This window comes from Myotis yumanensis, unplaced genomic scaffold (assembly GCF_028538775.1).
Source record: "Myotis yumanensis isolate MYYU_CA2020_CCGP unplaced genomic scaffold, mMyoYum1.0.hap1 SCAF_3, whole genome shotgun sequence".
NCBI lineage: Eukaryota > Metazoa > Chordata > Mammalia > Chiroptera > Vespertilionidae > Myotis > Myotis yumanensis.
The window spans coordinates 113,142,456-113,161,195 of NW_027223754.1; the positions used below are offsets into that span (position 1 = coordinate 113,142,456).

Sequence of the window (18,740 nt, forward strand, 5' to 3'; positions counted from 1 at the left end):
ATATCAACAGTACAACGATTGAAATTTCTTTTGAGAGCCAAATTTTTTAAATTTAAACTATATAGGTAGGTACATTGTTATTAACTTAATTAGGGTACTCCTAAGGCTTAGGAAGAGCCACACTCAAGGGGCCAAAGAGCCGCATGTGGCTCGCGAGCCACTGTTTGCCGACCACGGGTCTAGGGGAGAACCAGGACATTTTTAATAAGCTAACCATGATTTTTATATGCTGCCAAGGATGGAAACCATCTAACCTCTTTTACCTAAAGAGGATTTTTCCTTCCCTGGAATACATTAAAAAATTGAAATAAATGTTTTTTTTAGTTTTTGTTTGCTATTGAGAACAACTTACCCCAAATTCCGAAGTAGGGTAAAACTTTAAGGTAATTAATTACATTGATAATGCAAGTCTTAGTTTGCAAAGTACTTTTATAACACATTATAGTCTCACCCATCTAAACCATCCCAGAAGAAAAATATCAAATATAAGCAATATCAAAACAATAAAAGATAGAAAAATAAAAAAATATCAATGGCCCGATAGAACAGTTTAAGGGAACTGAGTTGTCTTGCCTAAGACAAAGTGAACATTGTGAGGGAAAAAACTCAAGAGTAAACTACATTAGATAAATGAAAGGGGAAAATTAGCAAAATCCATGAGTTGTACTATTTATCCTTCTATTAAAAAGTTTAATTATTTAAGTAAGGGCTTTACCTTGACTGAAACTGTTCAGCAAACTATTTCACAGTGAGAGAAGGCTACATAGTTTGTAAGGTCTAATAGTTTCAGAAATAGATGTTTACTTTTATTTATATTACTAACAATTATAAAGTAAGTGAAACCTGTTCTTTTCGTTCATTCTCAATTAAAAACCTTTAGTTGCACTTTCTTTACAAATACAAGGTTATATACCAAAAAAAATCAAATTACCACCATTCATTTTTCTATACTGAACATATATATTACTCATATAATAAAAAAATAACAAAAATAAAGATATTAAGTGGAAAATAGCAAACTGTAAACCACTGGTAGTATATGATCTCATTGTCTAAAAAAGAAACATGCTTATGCATATTTGTGCACATAAATATGCTGACATAAGCAAAGGAAAAGTTAGGAGTAGTTCTAAACCATAGTGACAGGGTATAGGAAAGAGCAGAAAAATAAAGGCAAGGGCAAGAAGAAAGAAAGAGTCAAAGCAAAGTTTGTCTTTTAATAGAGTTTAGACTCTATACATATCATAAAATAAAAACTTTTTAACACTTACCATCAGCACACAATAGAGTTTAGTCTCTATGCATCTATATATGTATAAAAGCCCAGCAACTGGAATGGCGGAACGACCAGAACGACCGGTGGCTATGACACGCACTGTAGCAGCCAACCAGCCTGATCCAGACCCTGATCGGCCTCATCCCCGGCTGGCCTGGCCCCCGTTGAGCCCCCAAAACCCCCGATTGGGGGCGGGACCGGCCCACCAACCACCCCATGGCCCCTCCACCCAGCCGGCCTAACCCAATTGGGGCAGGCGGGCCGGACCCCATCTGTGCACGAATTTGTGCACTGGGCCTTTAGTATTATCATAAAAGAAAGAAATTTTGAACACTTACCATCAACACATAAAATCCATGTTATAAAATGATTATTTGCATAGTACTGAATTACAGAAGTTACTTGGTAAAGATAGCCTTCAAAAAGAAATGAGTAGTGTTGCAAGTCGTTATGTGGTAAGCCTTCTACAAAGTGCAACATGAATATGGGAGACACTCTGTGGGAGAGAAAGGCAAGAGAGATCAAACAATGTACCTGGTAATACAGTGGTTCTCAACCTTCCCTAATGCCGTGACCCTTTAATACAGTTCCTCATGTTGTGGTGACCCCCAAACATAAAATTATTTTCGTTGCTACTTCATAACTGTAATTTTGCTACTGTTATGAATCGTAATGTAAATATCTGATATGCAGGATGTATTTTTATTGTTACAAATTGAATTAAAGCATAGTGATTAATCACAAAAACAATATGTAATTATATATGTGTTTTCCGATGGTCTTAAGCGACCCCTATGAAAGGGTCATTCGACCCCCAAAGGGGTCTCGACCCACAGGTTGAGAACCACTGTGGTAATACAAAAGACGGTCTGGTGTTAGTGAGTCACACAGTGCTTTCAAGGCAAACCACACTAATTCTTCTTGAGCCTTAATTAAAATTGGAGAAATCTCTTTTTCACAGGCACGTAGTATCCCATTGTGTAAAAAAAAAAAAAAAGGAGAACTCACTCTAAGACATGGGTAATGTTTAAACCCATCTCAGAATGTGATCACTGACTGGAAGCTATCATGCAATAAGACCACAGACCATTAAACAAAAATTGCTCAGTAAACCACAGTGCTGCTTCAGCTTAAAGATCTCTTGGGCCCTGGCCAGTGTGGCTCAGTTGATTGGGCATAGCCCTGTGCATCAAAAAGTTGCTGGTTCGATTCCCAGTCAGGGTACATGCCCAGGCTACAGGCTCGATCCTGGTAGAAGATGACAATGGAGGAAGAGGAGGAGTGAGGCCAGGGAGGAAAGACGAGAAAGAAGGTGGAGGAGGAAGGAGAAGGAAGAAGAGGAAGAAGAGGAGGAGGAAGAGGAAGAAGAGGAGGAGGAAGAGGAAGAAGAGGAGGAGGAGGAGGAAGAGGAGGAGGAAGAAGAAGAGGAAGAAGAAAAGAAGGGAGAAGGAGAAGAAGATGATCTATTGGTAACTACTTTGTAGAATCAAAGGAAAAATTCAGACCTATTGGAATTTTCTTGGCATCAAGTACCCAAATAACTGCTTTTGTTAGAGGGGATAGGTAATATGTAAAACAAAGTAACAAGCCCAAGATGTTCAAATAAACATTTAAAAACCCCAACATGCTAACATCTTCGTTATCTCAGGAAGTAGAGAGGCCCATGAAATTAAAATCTCTATTTAGGAAAAGTTTAATTTATAACTAAGTAGAAGAAAATACAACATACTGGTTAATCTACTATAAACTTCAAGATATGCATAACTTCAAAAATACATCATTACAAAAACATGGCTAGCCAGAAAAGAGAACTCAAGATGAGCCTTAAATAACTAAATTTAACAAAGCTCTCAGGATTTAAGAAAAGTTTAAGGAATATTTAAACAGCTGTCAAAACGTAGTTTGTAAAAATTTTTCAGTTGAAAATGTACTTGAATCAATGTCTAAAATACCGGTTATTCAGACTGACAAGGACAATTTGTAAATTATCTGTTGTCAATCATTGTTAGAAAATAATGAAATCTCCAAAATTTAAGTACCTACAAATAAAAAGTCCTGCAAAACTATCTGTAACGCTCAACTCCCAATGACCTATTTCATCAATCTAAGATGCCACAGATTGTAAAATGCACCACTGTAAAATAATATTGCAATTAAATTATACAATTTAGATGTATTCCCATTTCAAGTATGTTAAAATATGAAGAGTGTATCTTGGAATCAACCATCCACAGTAAAACTAAAGATATATTCTCAGAGCTGGAAAGGCAGGCTATAGGCACCTGCCTGACTCTGTAAGTACTAATATTTAGTTCTCTCTTGGTCTTATGATACTTTTTCAAGCTATCTTCTGAGGCTACTTACTAATGTTGATCCCTAGATTTCGCAATCTCAGTAGTGTGAGTTTACACATGGAAAATGTTAAATAGGCAGCATTTCTTAATGGCATATTTAAAAAACAGTACAACTTATAAATGATGGCACCTTGGAGTCAATAAAATAAAGCATATGCCTCCTCCCCTTTTTCCAGTTTATTTTCCTTGTGGTTCCATTGAAATTTAAGTAAATATGCTTTTCAGATGACAATCCAGGATAGTGTATGACCAGACTCCTAAAGATCGTGGCAGTAATGAAAATGAGATGGTCATTTCAAGAGTTGGTGAAGCTGTGGCCTATGGCTCAGTGGTTAGAGCGTCAGGCCACAGACAAAAAGTTGCGGGTTTGCCCTAACCCAGTAGTCGGCAAACTCAGTCAACAGAGCCAAATATCAACAGTACAACGATTGAAATTTCTTTTGAGAGCCAAATTTTTAAAACTTAAACTATATAGGTAGGTACATTGTTATTAACTTAACTAGAGGCCCGGTGCACAAAAATTTATGCACTTGGGGGGGGGGGGGGTTCCTCAGCCCGGCCTGTGCCCTCTCGCAGAATGGGACCCCTTGGGGGATGACCACCTGTTGGCTTAGGCCCTCTCCCTGGGGGGACTGGGCCTAAGCTGGCAGTCAGCCATCCCTCTGGCAGCCTGAGAGCCCTCGGGGGATGTCCACTTACCAGCGGGGAACAGGCCTAAGCTGCAGTCGGACATTCTTAGCGCTGCTGAGGAGGCGGGAGAGGCTCCCACCACCACCGCTGTACTGGCAGCCGTCAGCCTAGCTTGTGGCTGAGCAGAGCTCCCAATGTGGGAGCGCACTGACCACCAGGGGGCAGCTCCTGCATTGAACATCTGCCCCCTGGTGGTCAGTGTGTGTCATAGTGACCAGTCATTCCCAGTTGTTCTGCTGTTAGGGTCAATTTGCATATTACCCTTTTATTATATAGGAGTGCCTGGCCAGCCTGGGTGAGGGGCTGATGGCTGTTTGCAGTCTGGCCACAGCCCCCAGCCACCCAAGCTCCCTGTGGAGGCTGGCTAGAAGCAGATACCTGGGATTTATTTTTCTTCTATAATTGAAACTCTGTTGCCATGAGCGGAGGCCACAGCCGGCTCAGGGCAGGCGGGAAGCTTGGCTTCCTCCATTGCCCGGGCAACCAAGCCTCCTGTTTGCTCCAGCTCTGTGGCTGCCTGCCGCCATCTTGTTTGGGTTAATTTGCATATAGTCGCTCTGATTGGGTGTGGCTTATGGCGTAGCAAAGGTATGGTCAATTAGCATCTTTGTCTTTTATTAGTGTAGATTAGGGTACTCCTAAGCTGGACTTTGCTAAAAACGTCCTCAGTCTGATTGAGGTAAGTTCGCTGAGGTCGACCCCTTCCAACTCTCCCATCCACACTCCTCTTTTATACTTGTTTCAGATAGATGAATGTGGATGGGAGAGTTGGAAGGGGTCGACCTCAGTGAACGTACCTCAAAACAATGTACCTCCCCTGCGCTGCCTATCCCTCGGCCCATCTGTGCCCGACTGACCAACACCCCCCACTTCTTCAAAATAGACTCTCCCAGGCCAAAAACCGACTTCTGCGCATGGGCCATGAAGTTTCAATCGCACTGTACTTGCACGCCCGAATGTGGTATTTTGTGAAAGAGCCACACTCAAGGGGCCAAAGAGCCGCATGTGGCTCGCAAGCCGCAGTTTGCCGAACAGTGCCCTAACCAGTTTGGCTCAGTGGATAGAGCATCAGCCTGTGGACTGAAGGGTCCCAGGTTCGATTCCAGTTAAGGGCATGTACCTTGGTTGTGGGCACATCCCCAGTAGGGGGTGTGCAGGAGGCAGCTGATCAATATTTCTAACTTTCTATCCCTCTCCCTTCCTCTCTGTAAAAAAATCAAAAGAACATATTTTTAAAAAAAAAGTTGCGGGTTTGATTCCTGGTCAAGGGTTGCAGGTTTGATCACCAGCCCTAATCGGGGCACTTGCAGGAGGCAACCAATCGATGCGTCTTTCTTAAGCCAATGTTTCTCTTTCTCTCTTCCCTTCCTTCCTCCCTTCCACCCTCTCTGAAAAAAACCAATGAAAAAAATATCCTCAGATAAGGATTAAAAAAATTTTAGAGTTGGTGAAATAAAATTAAATCAGATTCTAAATTGGTACTCCATGTCACCACCATGCTCTGAATGGAATTCCCAAACAAGTTACTTAAAGTAGATGTGAACCCACTAAATTATCATTCATCTGATTTCCCAATGGATTCTTTTTCTAATGGGAACATATTAGAGATGTGAATTACCTGAGACAAGGTGTTCAGGGAACTTAATAACAGTAATAGTTTTTAAAATGCTATAAGACTGAATTATGCATGATATCATGATAGGCCTAATTACTTTTAAGTTATCCCTAAAAACTATACTAAGTTTGTTTCTAAATTCCATTAAATGCCAGAAATCAAGTTATATAAATTTCAAAGTAAAAAACTACGAAGAACTTTATAAAGACCTCCTCATTTAAGTTTTAAGTGAAATTTACACACTAGTTCCATTTATTTTTTAATACAGTAAATGTCCAAATTATAAATTTTGCTTATAAACTGACCCACTAGAACTCTAAGCACATTTCCTGCTCAAACACCATTACACCCTGCAGATACATTTCCAGATCAGAGCACAAATCTTTAATGTAAGTAAAGCAACATGTTTATGTAAAAATTATGTTGCAATGCAACCAATTAACAGATCAAACAAAATAGTAATATGAGTTTATCTTCAGTGCTGGGGCTTGAAAAAAAGCATGGATAAACTCTTAGATGAAATTATTAACACCAGAAGCCTCAAGTAATTCAATGGTCCACTGCAGATGGCACACACCTACATCTGCAGCCCTTCTACCTCATCAAGGAAGAGGGCTTAAAAAAAGAAAGAAATGAGTCTCCTTTGACACTTAGATCTCAAAACTTGCACTGCAGACAGCCAACACAGATTATGGCCTTCTGGTTGAGGACATTGCCTCTTCTTTCCCAATTTGCCCTCCCATGTGAATGCTATCGTATGATAGTGAAGGACGAAAAAAGGTAATTAACTGAAAGGACAAAAAAATAAGTCATGAAAAAAATATAAATAGTTAGAAGACAAAAAGCAAACAGAAAAGTGGTAACTCAGCAGAATGGATGAAGTAATGACGCAAGTGCAACAGAGCAGGCATACTGACGAGAAGAGAACCCCTAAAAGACTCAATGTGTAAGAGTGGTGGTAAGGCCCTGCACTAAAAACTGGCAGAGTGACAGAAAGTGTGTATAGAGCACTCTCATGCACCAGGCCCAGAGAGGAACCAGTATAGACTGAAACACTGGAGCAGAAGGATGAAAGGCAGAAGAGAGGTTTCCAAGAAAAAAAAAGGGGAGGAAGACTCAGAAGTTGTGAAGCATTCGAGTATTAATAGGCATTTGAAGAATTTGGGAAAAAAATCACAATGCATACATAAAGCAAATACAAACACAAGGCAATTAATAATTCCAGGAAAAATAAGGAGTTGTAAAAGAAATAAAACAGAACCAAGTATACTGCTTGGCTAGGGAGGGAATATATGCATATTCATAATAAACAATGAGTACTGATTTTATCCAAAATGCAATCACATAGAAAGGGAAAAGTTAGAACTGGGCCCAGATGTCGGTTAAAAGCTCTAATCCTTAACTACTATAAAAGAAGATTGTATAAAGGTGGAATAAGCACACTGTTTTGAAAAGTCAAAGTAAATACTACCTAATAGGTTTAAAGTAGATGCCTGGAGATGGAATATGAGGGGCATTGCTCTTTTTTTCCTTTTTAAGTCTTGGCACTATCTGATTGGGAATTTATTACTTGGATGAAAACAAACCTTTAGAGGCCCTGACCAGGTGGCTCAGTTGTTTAGAGCATCATCATGAGACACTAAGGTTGCAGATTTGATCCCCAGTCAGGGCATATACACGAGTCAACTAATGAATGTATAAATAAGTGGAACAACAAATCAGTGATTCTCTCTCTCTCTCTCTCCCTCCCTCCCTCCCTCCTTCCTTTTCTCTCTCTTTAAAGTCAATAAATTAAAAAAAAAAAAACCTGAGGGGTTTCTTGGCACATCCAGAAAAGGTAAGAATATCATTAGTTCTTTATTACATCAAATTATATCTCAAAACATTTCCTGATTGTAGAGTTAGAGATAAGGGCAACAGAAAATGAAGATTAAAGAGGATGTACACCCATGTGAGCGTACTGACAAGAGAGACAAACTACCTAAAATGGAATTAGCCTGTGAGTTTAAAGCCATGGGGCTTCTGGTGCCACTGGAAAAGGTAATTCTGACCAGTCCTCCCACTGAGGATAAATAGAAAAGCTGGCAGAACATAATAAAAGACATCTGCTTAAGGGCAGCAGAAAGCTTACAAGAGGATGAGGAATCAGCAGGCCAAGGTCTGGATGATGGAAATTCAGACTGATGAGGCTGTAGCTCATCTCTGAATCACGAGTTCTTGAAATTAGATTAAGGAAATGCCAGAATTCTAGTGACTGCAGGCACTTGGCAGAGGAGAGAAAAAATGATGTTTAATATTCTTAAAGGGAGAAAAAGGCAAAAGAACAAAAGACAGTAGGAGAGTGGGGTCAGATAATCACCCCGAGTGTGCTCTTCATTTCACCTAGGAGACAGCTTGCTTGTTGGCCAAAGTTCCTAACAGAAAAGCATTTTAGCAATTCATAAATATGTGTTAACTCAAACTCCTGAAAAGTAGTTTGCAGTCATCACTTTCAATCCTACACATTCAAAAAAATATGTAAATCCACCTTCATTTTATTTTAAAATTAGTAAATTAATCTTAACTCACTCTTTCAATACCATTTTTCTTATTTGTGACTTATTGTTGCAATTGCTGCAGGGACCAAAATGGGCAGCATTAAGTGGGTGCCACTCAGGAACAAGATCTGTAAAGGTGACCAGATTCTTCATACATCTAAAAAAAAAAAAAGGCATAAATTCATTTACATTAAATTCATCCATGTTAATTTAAATCAATGTCTAAAATAGAAGGTACTGCCCTGACCGGGTGGCTTAGTTATAGTTTGAGTGCAGTCTCATACACCAAAAGGTTGTGGGTTCAATTCCCTGTCAGGGTGCATACAGGAGGCAACCAATCGATGTTTCTTTCTTACAAAGATCTCCCTCCCTCTTTCTCAGAAATCAGTAAAAACATATTCTCGAGTGAGAATTAAAAAAAGGTTATTAAAATAGATGGTACTTTCCTTCACTTGCTTATTCATATTTAACCTATCCCCCAAAACATATAATAGGCTGATGTTGCTTCCTAACCCTGGTAAAACACGTTGTTAAGACTCTCCACATGAATTACCTATCGTTTTCCAGCTATGAGAAGAACATTTTAGAGACAGGGAGAGTTTCTCAAGAGCAGTACCACTGACATTTTGCACTGTGTACTCCTCTGTTGTGGGGACTGTCCTGTGCACTGTAGGGTGTTTAGCACTGTGCCATGCTTGACCTGTGCACACTACATGCCAGTAACAGCCCCCAACTGCAGTTCCCAGGATCTCCAGACATTGCCGATTGTCCCACCCACGGCACACAAAGTCATTCCTAGTTCAGACCCACTGTCCTACGCTCTCAAATGTATTAAGAGCTGCACCCCTTGCCCTAACCAGTTTGGCTCAGTGGATAGAGTGTCAGCCTGCGGACTCAAGGGTCCTGGGTTTGATTCCGTTCAAGGGCATGTACCTTGGTTGCAGGCACATCCCCAGTGAGGAGTGTGCAGGAGGCAGCTGATCGGTGTTTCTCTCTCATCGATGTTTCTAACTCTCTGTCCCTCTCCCTTCTTCTCTGTGAAAAATCAATAAAATATATTTAAAAAAAAAAAAAAAAGGAGCTGCACCCCTTACTCAAAAAATTCACAATCCGTCTATCAGACTGTGACTCCCAAAAACAAAAGGGGCAATTTCCACATAGAGAATCAGGAATACAACTTAATTTTCTTTTTTTTTTAATCCTCACCCAAGGATATTGTTATTGATTTTAGAGAGCAACATCGATCGGTTGCCTCCCGTAACCCACAACCCTCAACCTTCCAATCTACAGGATGACACTCCAAGCAACTGAGCCACCCGTTCAGGGTAATATTGTATTTTTTGGCAGCCAAAACTAATGTGACAGTAACTTAATTTTCTTGATCCTTAAAAAGTTAGAACATCAGTTGTGAAATAATTTTGTTTTCATAGGTTATACAAGTTCTAAATGTACACTTCGGCCTAAATACTTGATAGCAATAGGCATCTAAAACAATGATCTTTAAGGATGTACACTGCACCTTATCTGCATTTGATTTAATAAAAATTATTTTCAAAAGAACAATTATTTATTACCTAAGGGACATCAGCATCTGTTCTAAACAATAACAAATATTGATAAATCACAAGTGAGATAAAGATAAGCACGGGCTGATAAAACGGCAACAGCTCTCAAGGAAGCTAACACTTTAAAAGCAAAACAGCATAAAGGGATCAATAAATGCATCAGGTGTAGTTCTACTAAATTTTTTATTCTCAAAGATAACTGTTAAGTAAAGGATCTCATTTCTTAGTTTATAAAAGAGAATCTATCTCAGCAAAGAAGTGTTAATGCTCCATATGACATCCAACATTTCTGAGCACTGATGATGTGCAGGGCAGGGCATTATACCAAGCACTTCTCTTTCAAACAACTCCCATAGCAGATGCTATTCTTATCCCCATTGTACAGATGAGGAAAGTAAAATGCAGAATGCACATCACATGGTAAATGACAGACCCGAGATCGGAATCCAGGGAATCTGACTTGGTAGACCACGTGTTTAACTCCAGAACATACCTTCTAAATCAAGTTAAAGCTCTTAACAGGATATTCTTCCAGCAGATTAAGCATAAGTTTTAACCCATATATATTAAAATTTATTTCATGAAATACCATGTCACTTTAGATTTTCCTCTATATCTACTTTTTAAAAAAATATATTTTTATTGATTTCAGAGAGGAAGGGAGAGGGAGGGAGAGATAGAGATATCAATAATGAGAGAGAATCATTGATTGGCTGCCTCCTGCATGCCCCACACTGGGGATCAAGCTCATAACCCGGGCATGGGCCCTGACCAAAACTGAACCTAGGACCCTTCAATCCTCAGGCCGAGGCTCTATCTACTGAGCCAAACTGGCTAGGGCTCTACTTTTATTTTTAGAACAAAGGAATTAAAAAAAGAAAAGCAGAGAAAGTGGCTTCTTTCCCTTGAACTCTCAAGAGTTTACTCTATACACCTCCAAATGCATTTATCACCACATATTCAAAGTAACTTAAAGCAGCTAACAGCTCAAAGTAATTATGAAGTCACTGACCCTCTCTTACATGTTTACCTGTTATCTCCCTAACTAGTCTGAATTTGGCCAAACCAAGTTGAGTTTCTGGCACACAGAATATATTCAATGAAAAACTGTCAAACTGAGATGTAGATTTTAGAAAAGTAGAATTGAGCTAATTTTAATCAAGCTTGTTTATATTATGTAAAATCCAGGTTGTGATTAGGGAGTTTACCACAATGAGCAAGAAAACTTAAGCCTGAATTCTACCACTTACTAGTTAGTGTGTCCCCTTGGACATCTGTTTAAATAACCGCTTTCAAGCTTCACTTTCCACATTTGCCAAGTGGGAAGAAAATCAGATAATTTATATAATCAATGATAGATCAGGAAACAAATATTTGTTCTCATACTCATTCACTTACACAAAATTATATTAAGTCCTAGGTATGAGTGAAATGCTAATTCGTATTCTATTCTAGTACTTTCGAGCTAACTGGTAAAAAAAAAAAAAAAAGTTTCTGGTTCTGTTGCTTGCATTCCCTAGGTCAGTGGTCGGCAAACTGCGGCTCGAGAGCCACATGCGGCTCTTTGGCCCCTTGAGTGTGGCTCTTCCACAAAATACCACGTGCAGGCGCACATGTACAGTACGATTGAAACTTCGTGGCTCATGCACAGAAGTTGGTGTTTTGTGGAAGAGCCACAGTCAAGGAGCCAAAGAGCTGCATGTGGCTCGAGAGCTGCAGTTTGCTGACCACTGCCCTAAGTCATTCTCTCGTAGACTACTCTCAACTGATCCTAAAATATATAAAAATAATCTCAATTTAGATAATAAACATCTAAGTAACATTTTCTTCTCATTTTAACAAATAATTTTGAAAGACTTCAAATTTTCTAATTTACCAAGTAGGTGAGTTTAAGAAATAAGAAAAGGATTTATCTCTATTAGAAAATTTTGAATAAATGACTAACAAAACCAGTTTGGTAATCTTCTCAATCTTCAGCTAGCAACTTTCTCATATATTGACAAAGTGAGGGTATCCTGTCTGATGGAAACTTTCTCTCCCTATAACACCTCTTCTAAAACCTAATCTCCTGCATTATGTGGTACGTGTGTGGAAGCAAAAGAATCCTGCAGTTGCTTTCTTCTCCAGCCTCCTCCTAAGTACTAATCACAGGGCCATGTACACCAACCATGACCCCTCCAATAGGTGGCAGGGAAGTGGAAAGTATAGCTGACAGAGTACATGGAGGATTCTGGGGCTGGCTGGTCTTTCAGGGACTAAGGTTAGGTACAGGAAAGCACCTACTACCTCTGAGAGCTGCTGCCAAACTCTGGGAGACCAAAATAAGCTTCCATGATATTAAAAACAAACAAAAACCTGGTCTCTATCAGAAGAGTAAACAAAAACACAGTTTCAAGGGGTTCTGAGAGGTAGTATTACTCAGCAGGGAATTCACAAAGGATTGGAGAGGATGGTTCTACTTTTCCCATTTGTCCCACTCACCACTGAAAACCTTAAGCAAACTCCCACTCGTAATCTATCAAACCATGGGTTTTCTTCCAGTTTAAAGCAGCAAGCAAATTGCAGTTTCTGGAGCTCGAATTCTTCCTTTTAACCTTAGTGGCAGAGAGACTTCAAGATAGGGTGGGAAGTTTTATCAAGGGTAGAAGGAGCCATCGAGAAAGAGGTGTTGTAAGTGGAAACAAGCTTTATTCAAATTTGATTACTTAAAACCATTTTCAATAGAATGAATCCATTTAAAAAAAAAAAGAAAAACGAACCTGTTTTGATACTTGTGTCCACACTGTGAACATTCAAAGTTCCAAGAAAAAGAGTATGTGAAGAGCTTTTCAATGCAGGCTTCTATTCTTAGGAGCAGGGGAAATGCAATCACAGGGCTTTCCATGTCACCTTCAAAAAGAAAAGGAAAAATGATTGCTTATAATGAACCAAAAACAGTAAATCCAAATTATGAACCTGTTGTCTTTTCTCACTATACCTGGCCCAACTGTGAATAACATACTTTGCCATATATTCATATTCACATGTGACAGAGTATGCTATTCACAGTTGGGCAAGGGTAAGTTCTTAAAGCATTTTTCTAAAAAAAAAAAAAAAAGTCCATAATAGCCTGGCTGGTATGGCTCCCTGGTTAGAGCGTCAGCGCCAGCACTTAAGGGTCTCGGGTTTGATTCAGGGTCAAGGGCAGTACCTTGGTTGCAGGTTCAATCCCCAGGCAGGGGTATGTGCAGGAGACAACCAATCAATGTGTGTCTCTCACATTGATGTTGCTATTTCTTTCTCTCTCTCTCTCTCTCTCTCCCTGCCCCTCCATCTCTCTAAAAAGTCAATGGAAAAAATATCCTCAGGTGAGGATTAACCAAAAAGTAAAAACATAAAAAAAGTCCACAATAAAGATTTAATTATCACTTCAGTCTCTTTCATTTTTCTTGGTGGACATGTATGAAAAATCCTTAAAGCAAGAAACAAAAGATCCACACTATCTTTTCAAATCGCCTTAGCTTTTCTCAGGAAGAAAAAATTCCTCAGAGCTATAATTACTCTAGGCAGTGGTTCTCAACCTTCCTAATGCCGGGACTCTTTAATACAGTTCCTCATGTTGTGGTGACCCCCAACCATAAAATTATTTTCGTTGCTACTTCATAACTGTAATTTTGCTACTGTTATGAATCGTAATGTAAACATCTGATGTGCAGGATGTATTTTCATTGTTCGCGACCCATAGGTTGAGAACCGCTGCTCTAGAGTATTATAAAAACAAAATAAATATATGTCAACGGTTTGCTACAGATATTAAAAATAATATAACTGGTAAACCATGGTAGAAAAATGTCAGAGTTGGATAAAAGCATTTAGAAGCCGTTTCTATTCTGATTTTCTTGTTCTCCATGTGCAAGAGCATGACAGACACAAGTAAAAGGACCAGTCTCAAATCTCCTTACTGACCACTCTTCTGACGTTCGACCCAGGAACCAAAGAGGTTGCTGGTTCGATTCCCAGTCAGGGCACATACCCGGGGCTGCAGGCTCAATCCCCAGTAGCAGTGTGCGCAGGAGGCAGCCGATCAATGATGATCTTCTCTCATTGATGTTTCTACACTGAGTGGCCAGATTATTATGACCAGCCAGAATATTATGACCACCCCATCAGTACAATGAAGTGAATTAGTTATGCAAATAATAATAATAAAACCTTGAGAATATTTGCTTAGGAAGTTTTCAATATTCAGTATTTTTGGAAGTGTCCATGAAATACTGATGGGGTGGTCATAATAATCTGGCCACTCAGTGTATTTCTCTATACCTCTCCCTTCCTCTCTCTCTCAAAATCAATAAAAGCATATTTAAAAAACAAAAAGACTAGCAAAGATCTGAATTTTGTTGTCATTAAAACAAAAACTGAACCATGAATACTATCTTCCAATGTGGAGATCAGCAAGCAAGTTAAATAGGATTTACATTTCCCCTTACATTCCTTCTCCAATGGGTTTTTCTCCTGCTTGTCCTCAGGGGAGCTTAGAAGCTAGAAAAAAATCTGAGTTCTTCCATCCCCTCCTTCCCCTGGGACAGTCTTACATTCAGTTTTCCTCTCAGCCTGGAACCACACCTGGAAGAGTCACCTTAGCAAGACCAAAAAGGCAGAACAGTAATAGCTGTTATTGCCTAAACATAATCTATAAATATCAGAAGTTACAAAGGCTATATTAATAGTCACCTTTGTGGTATAATCCTGCTGCTATTTTTGCACAAAAACAAAGTCAAAACAAATTTTTTAAAAATTGATTTCAGAGAGGAAGGGAGAGGGCGAGAGAGATAGAAACATCAATGATGAGAGAGAATCACTGATCAGCTGCCTCGGGCACGCCCCACACGGGGGATGGAGTTCGAAACCTGGGCATGGGCCCTGACCGGGAATTGAACCATGACCCCCCTGGTTCATAGGTCGATGCTCAACCACTGTGCCACACCGGCCAGGCAAAACAAAGTATTTTTATAAATAGAAATAAATACAAATCAATCTCCTAAAATGAACATATGCAACACCCCACATGTAAACAGTATGCCGTATAGCACAGTCTTTAATTAGTTCTCAGCCTTTAAATGCTTACTCTATTGTAACTAAAGATAAATTTAAAAAGTAAATAATTTACATTTCATAATGACAACATAAAATCTTCAAATCTAAAAATACATAAAGTTCTCAATGAATCAAAATACAAAAAAGCTCAAAACACATTCTTAAATAAATTGTGGGGTCAAAGATCATTTTAGGTAATTTCTATAGCTTCTAAATTTACCTTATTTTTCCTTTGATTATAAATTTTATGGAAATGAAATATAAAGCAACCTACTAGAGAACACATAATACCAGTGAAAATTCCAATTTTTATAACCTCCTGCCTAAATCAGTTAAGTGGTTTTTCTTTGCCTTTAATAACCTAATACCAACTCCTACCCAACTATTTCATTTGCCGTGATGCAAACCTTTCAGTGACTTTGCTGTCTAAGGATTCAAGTTTTTTCTCCTGTTAATTGTTCATTAACATCTTCTGATCACTTTTTTAACTAATGCACAAGAGTTCTTTATGAGATATGCTGGATATTGTTTCTTTGCTCTATCTTTTACCAGAGGCTTTAAACTTTAATGTAATCATATCTACAATCTTTTATGTATCTTATTTAAGAAATGCTTCCCCAGTGAATGATAAAATATTCACCTATATATTTTTCCAAAGTTTTACAATTCCGCTTTTCAAGTTTAGCTTTTTAAACATGCTGAAGTTTCTTTCTGATTATGGTGTCAAGTAGGGATCCAACCCAACTTTCCCCTGTATCAAGAACCAATTGATGCCTTTTCTTTCCTACATATCTGCATCTCTGCCTCCCTAACGGTATCAAGTAACCAAAAGGAGAGGGTCCTGATCTGGGCTATTCTGTTCTACTAGAGGCCTGGTGCACAAAATTCATGTAGGCAGGAGTGGGGGGGGGATGTCCCTCAGCCTGGCCTGCACCTTCTCCAATCTGGGACCTCTCGGACATCCCTCTCACAATCCGGGACCACTGGCTCCTAACTGCTTGCCTGCTTGCCTGCCTGATTGCCCCTAATTGCCTCTGCCTGCCAGCCTGATTGCCCCTAACTGGCCTCCCCTGCCAGCCTGATCACCCCTAACCACCTACCTCTGCCTCGGCCCCTGCCACCATGGGTTTGTCCGGAAGATGCTCGGTCTAATTAGCATATTACCCTTTTATTAGTATAGATTATTAGTATAGATTGGTCTGTCTATCCTTATGCTGGAACATGCAGACTAAATTACTCTGTTAACTTACACAAAAGTAAGTAGAAACCATAATATTAGCTCTTTCTTAGAAACAAACAACAAAAAAGGAATACAGACATTAGAGCAGTGGTTCTCAACCTTCTGGCCCTTTAAATACAGTTTCTCGTTGCTACTTCATAACTGTAATGTTGCTACTGTTATGAATTGTAATGTAAATATCTGATATGCAGGATGGTCTTAGGCGACCCCTGTGAAAGGGTCGTTCGACCACCAAAGGGGTTGCGACCCACCGGTTGAGCACCGCTGCATTAGAGGGAAAGAAAACACTAAACTGAAGACAGTAATTACCTTTGTGAGGAGGTAAGGAAAAACTGGGGAAGAGTACAAGGGGGCCTGAGTTGTATTTGTAATGCTATATTTCTTAAACTGTGGGGAGGGAGAACAGAGAATAATTTACAGTGTGTTTTTCAAAAACAATAATGAAAGTGATAATGTGGCTAATCTTAAAAATTTAAACAAAATTCAGGGTCAGAACAAATTCTATTCTTTCTTTAGTACTTTAAAATACACATTAATATTCAGAATGAGAAATCACATGGTAAGATTTTATAGTACTCTCTGAAGCAAAGATTAGATTTCATTAGTTAGATCATAACTATAATGTAGCACCTAGCACTGATGAATGAGTAGTAAGATCACAAATGAGAGGGGGCTCGCCTAATTGCTATCATTGCACAAATAATCCTTTAAAAATCCCTTCTCTGTAAGAAAGAAAATCAGGCCCAAGGTGGCGGTGAGCAAGATTCAACTTTGTTCCAAACATAATTATCAGGAATAAGGGTGATGATTCAGACTGGGGAAGAAGCCACTCTTTAATTCAACTGGAACCTGGAGTGTGGACCCTGAATAAAACATCTCAGGTCATGCTAGGAGGGAAATGATAATTGCAAAATGCAACATGGGAGACCCACAAGTCTGTACTCTGGTGATCTTAGGAAAGACTCCTTGAAATGAGTGTTCACCCAACAGATCAGTATTTGAGGTGAAGAAGACAGCTGACTACTAAGGAGTCTGGGGAAAATGTTAGGGTGATAGAACATTCCATATCTTGATTATTGTCATGGTTACACAACTGTTTACATATAAAAAGTGATCAACAAATCAACAAATGACAATTGGTGATGAGGATGTGGAGAAAAGGGAACTGCTGGTGGGAATACAGACTGGTGCAGCCGCTGTGAAAAACAGTATGGAGTTTCCTCAAAAAACTAAATATGGAACTGCCATTTGACCCAATGATTCCACTTCTAGGAATATATCCTAAGAACCCCAAAATAGCCCTAGCCAGTTTGGCTCAGTAGATAGAGCGTTGGCCTGTGGACTGAAGGGTCCCGGATTTGATTTCAGCAAGGGTACATGCCCTGGTTATGGGCTCGATCCCTAGTGGGCTGCGTGCAGGAGGCAGCCGATCAATGATTCTCATCACTGATGTTTCTAACTCTCTCTCCCTTTCCCATCCTCTCTGAAATCAATAAAATATATTTTAAAAACACACAAAAAACACCAATCTGAAAGAATATATGCGCCCTATGTTCATAGCAGCGCAATTAACAATAGCTACGATCTGGAAACAGCCCAGGTACCCATCAGCAGATGAGTGGATAAAAAAGCTATGGTACATTTACATCATGGAATACTATGCAACAGTAAAAAAGAAGGACCTCCTACCCTTTGAAGCAGCATGGAGGGACCTGGAGAGTATTATGCTAAGCGAAATAAGTTAGTCAGAGAAACACAAGTATCACATGATGTCATTCATATGTGGAATCTAATGACAAAATAAACGGATGACAAAACAGATCCAGAGACATAGAAATGTAGAACAGGCTGTCAAGTCTCAGAGGAAAGACTGGGGTAGGTGGGTGGGTGGAAAGAGATCAACCAAAGAACTTGTATGCATATATAGACATAGACAATAGTGTAGTGAAGGCCTAGGGCAGCTGTGGGCAAACTACAGCTCGCTTGAAATGAATAAAACTAAAAAAAAAAAAAAAAGACCGTACCCTTTTATGTAATGATGTTTACTTTGAATTTATGTTAGTTCACACAAACACTCCACCCATGCTTTTGTTCCGGCCCTCCAGTCCAGTTTAAGAACCCATTGTGGCCCTCGAGTCAAAAAGTTTGCCCACCCCTGGCTAGGGGGTGGTGGGGAGGACTAGAAAGGGTCAATGGGGAAAAAAAGGACATATGTAATACCTTCAACAATAAAGATTTTTTTAAAAAACCTACAAAACTATGATATGACAAAGTAAGTCCAGAAGCATAAATGCATGGAACAGACTAACAGAACTCAAAGGGGAGGAAGACTGGGTGGTGGAGAGGGGAGGATAGGAAGAGATTAATCAAAAAACTTGCATACATAT

At 39.4% G+C, this 18,740-nt stretch overlaps 1 protein-coding gene across 4 annotated transcripts in view; it reads right to left on the reverse strand.

Moving 5' to 3' along the window:
• Positions 1–18,740, reverse strand: part of USPL1 (ubiquitin specific peptidase like 1) — a 32,650-nt gene that overhangs the window by 2,864 nt on the left and 11,046 nt on the right. For all 4 annotated transcript variants that reach the window (XM_070409388.1, XM_070409386.1, XM_070409387.1 and 1 more), the window contains 3 exons: positions 12,797–12,926; positions 8,504–8,629; positions 1,615–1,772 (listed from right to left, as the gene is read on the reverse strand). In XM_070409388.1, the coding sequence (XP_070265489.1) occupies positions 1,615–1,772; positions 8,504–8,629; positions 12,797–12,926 (414 nt within the window). The remainder of the gene's footprint in view (positions 1–1,614; positions 1,773–8,503; positions 8,630–12,796; positions 12,927–18,740) is intronic.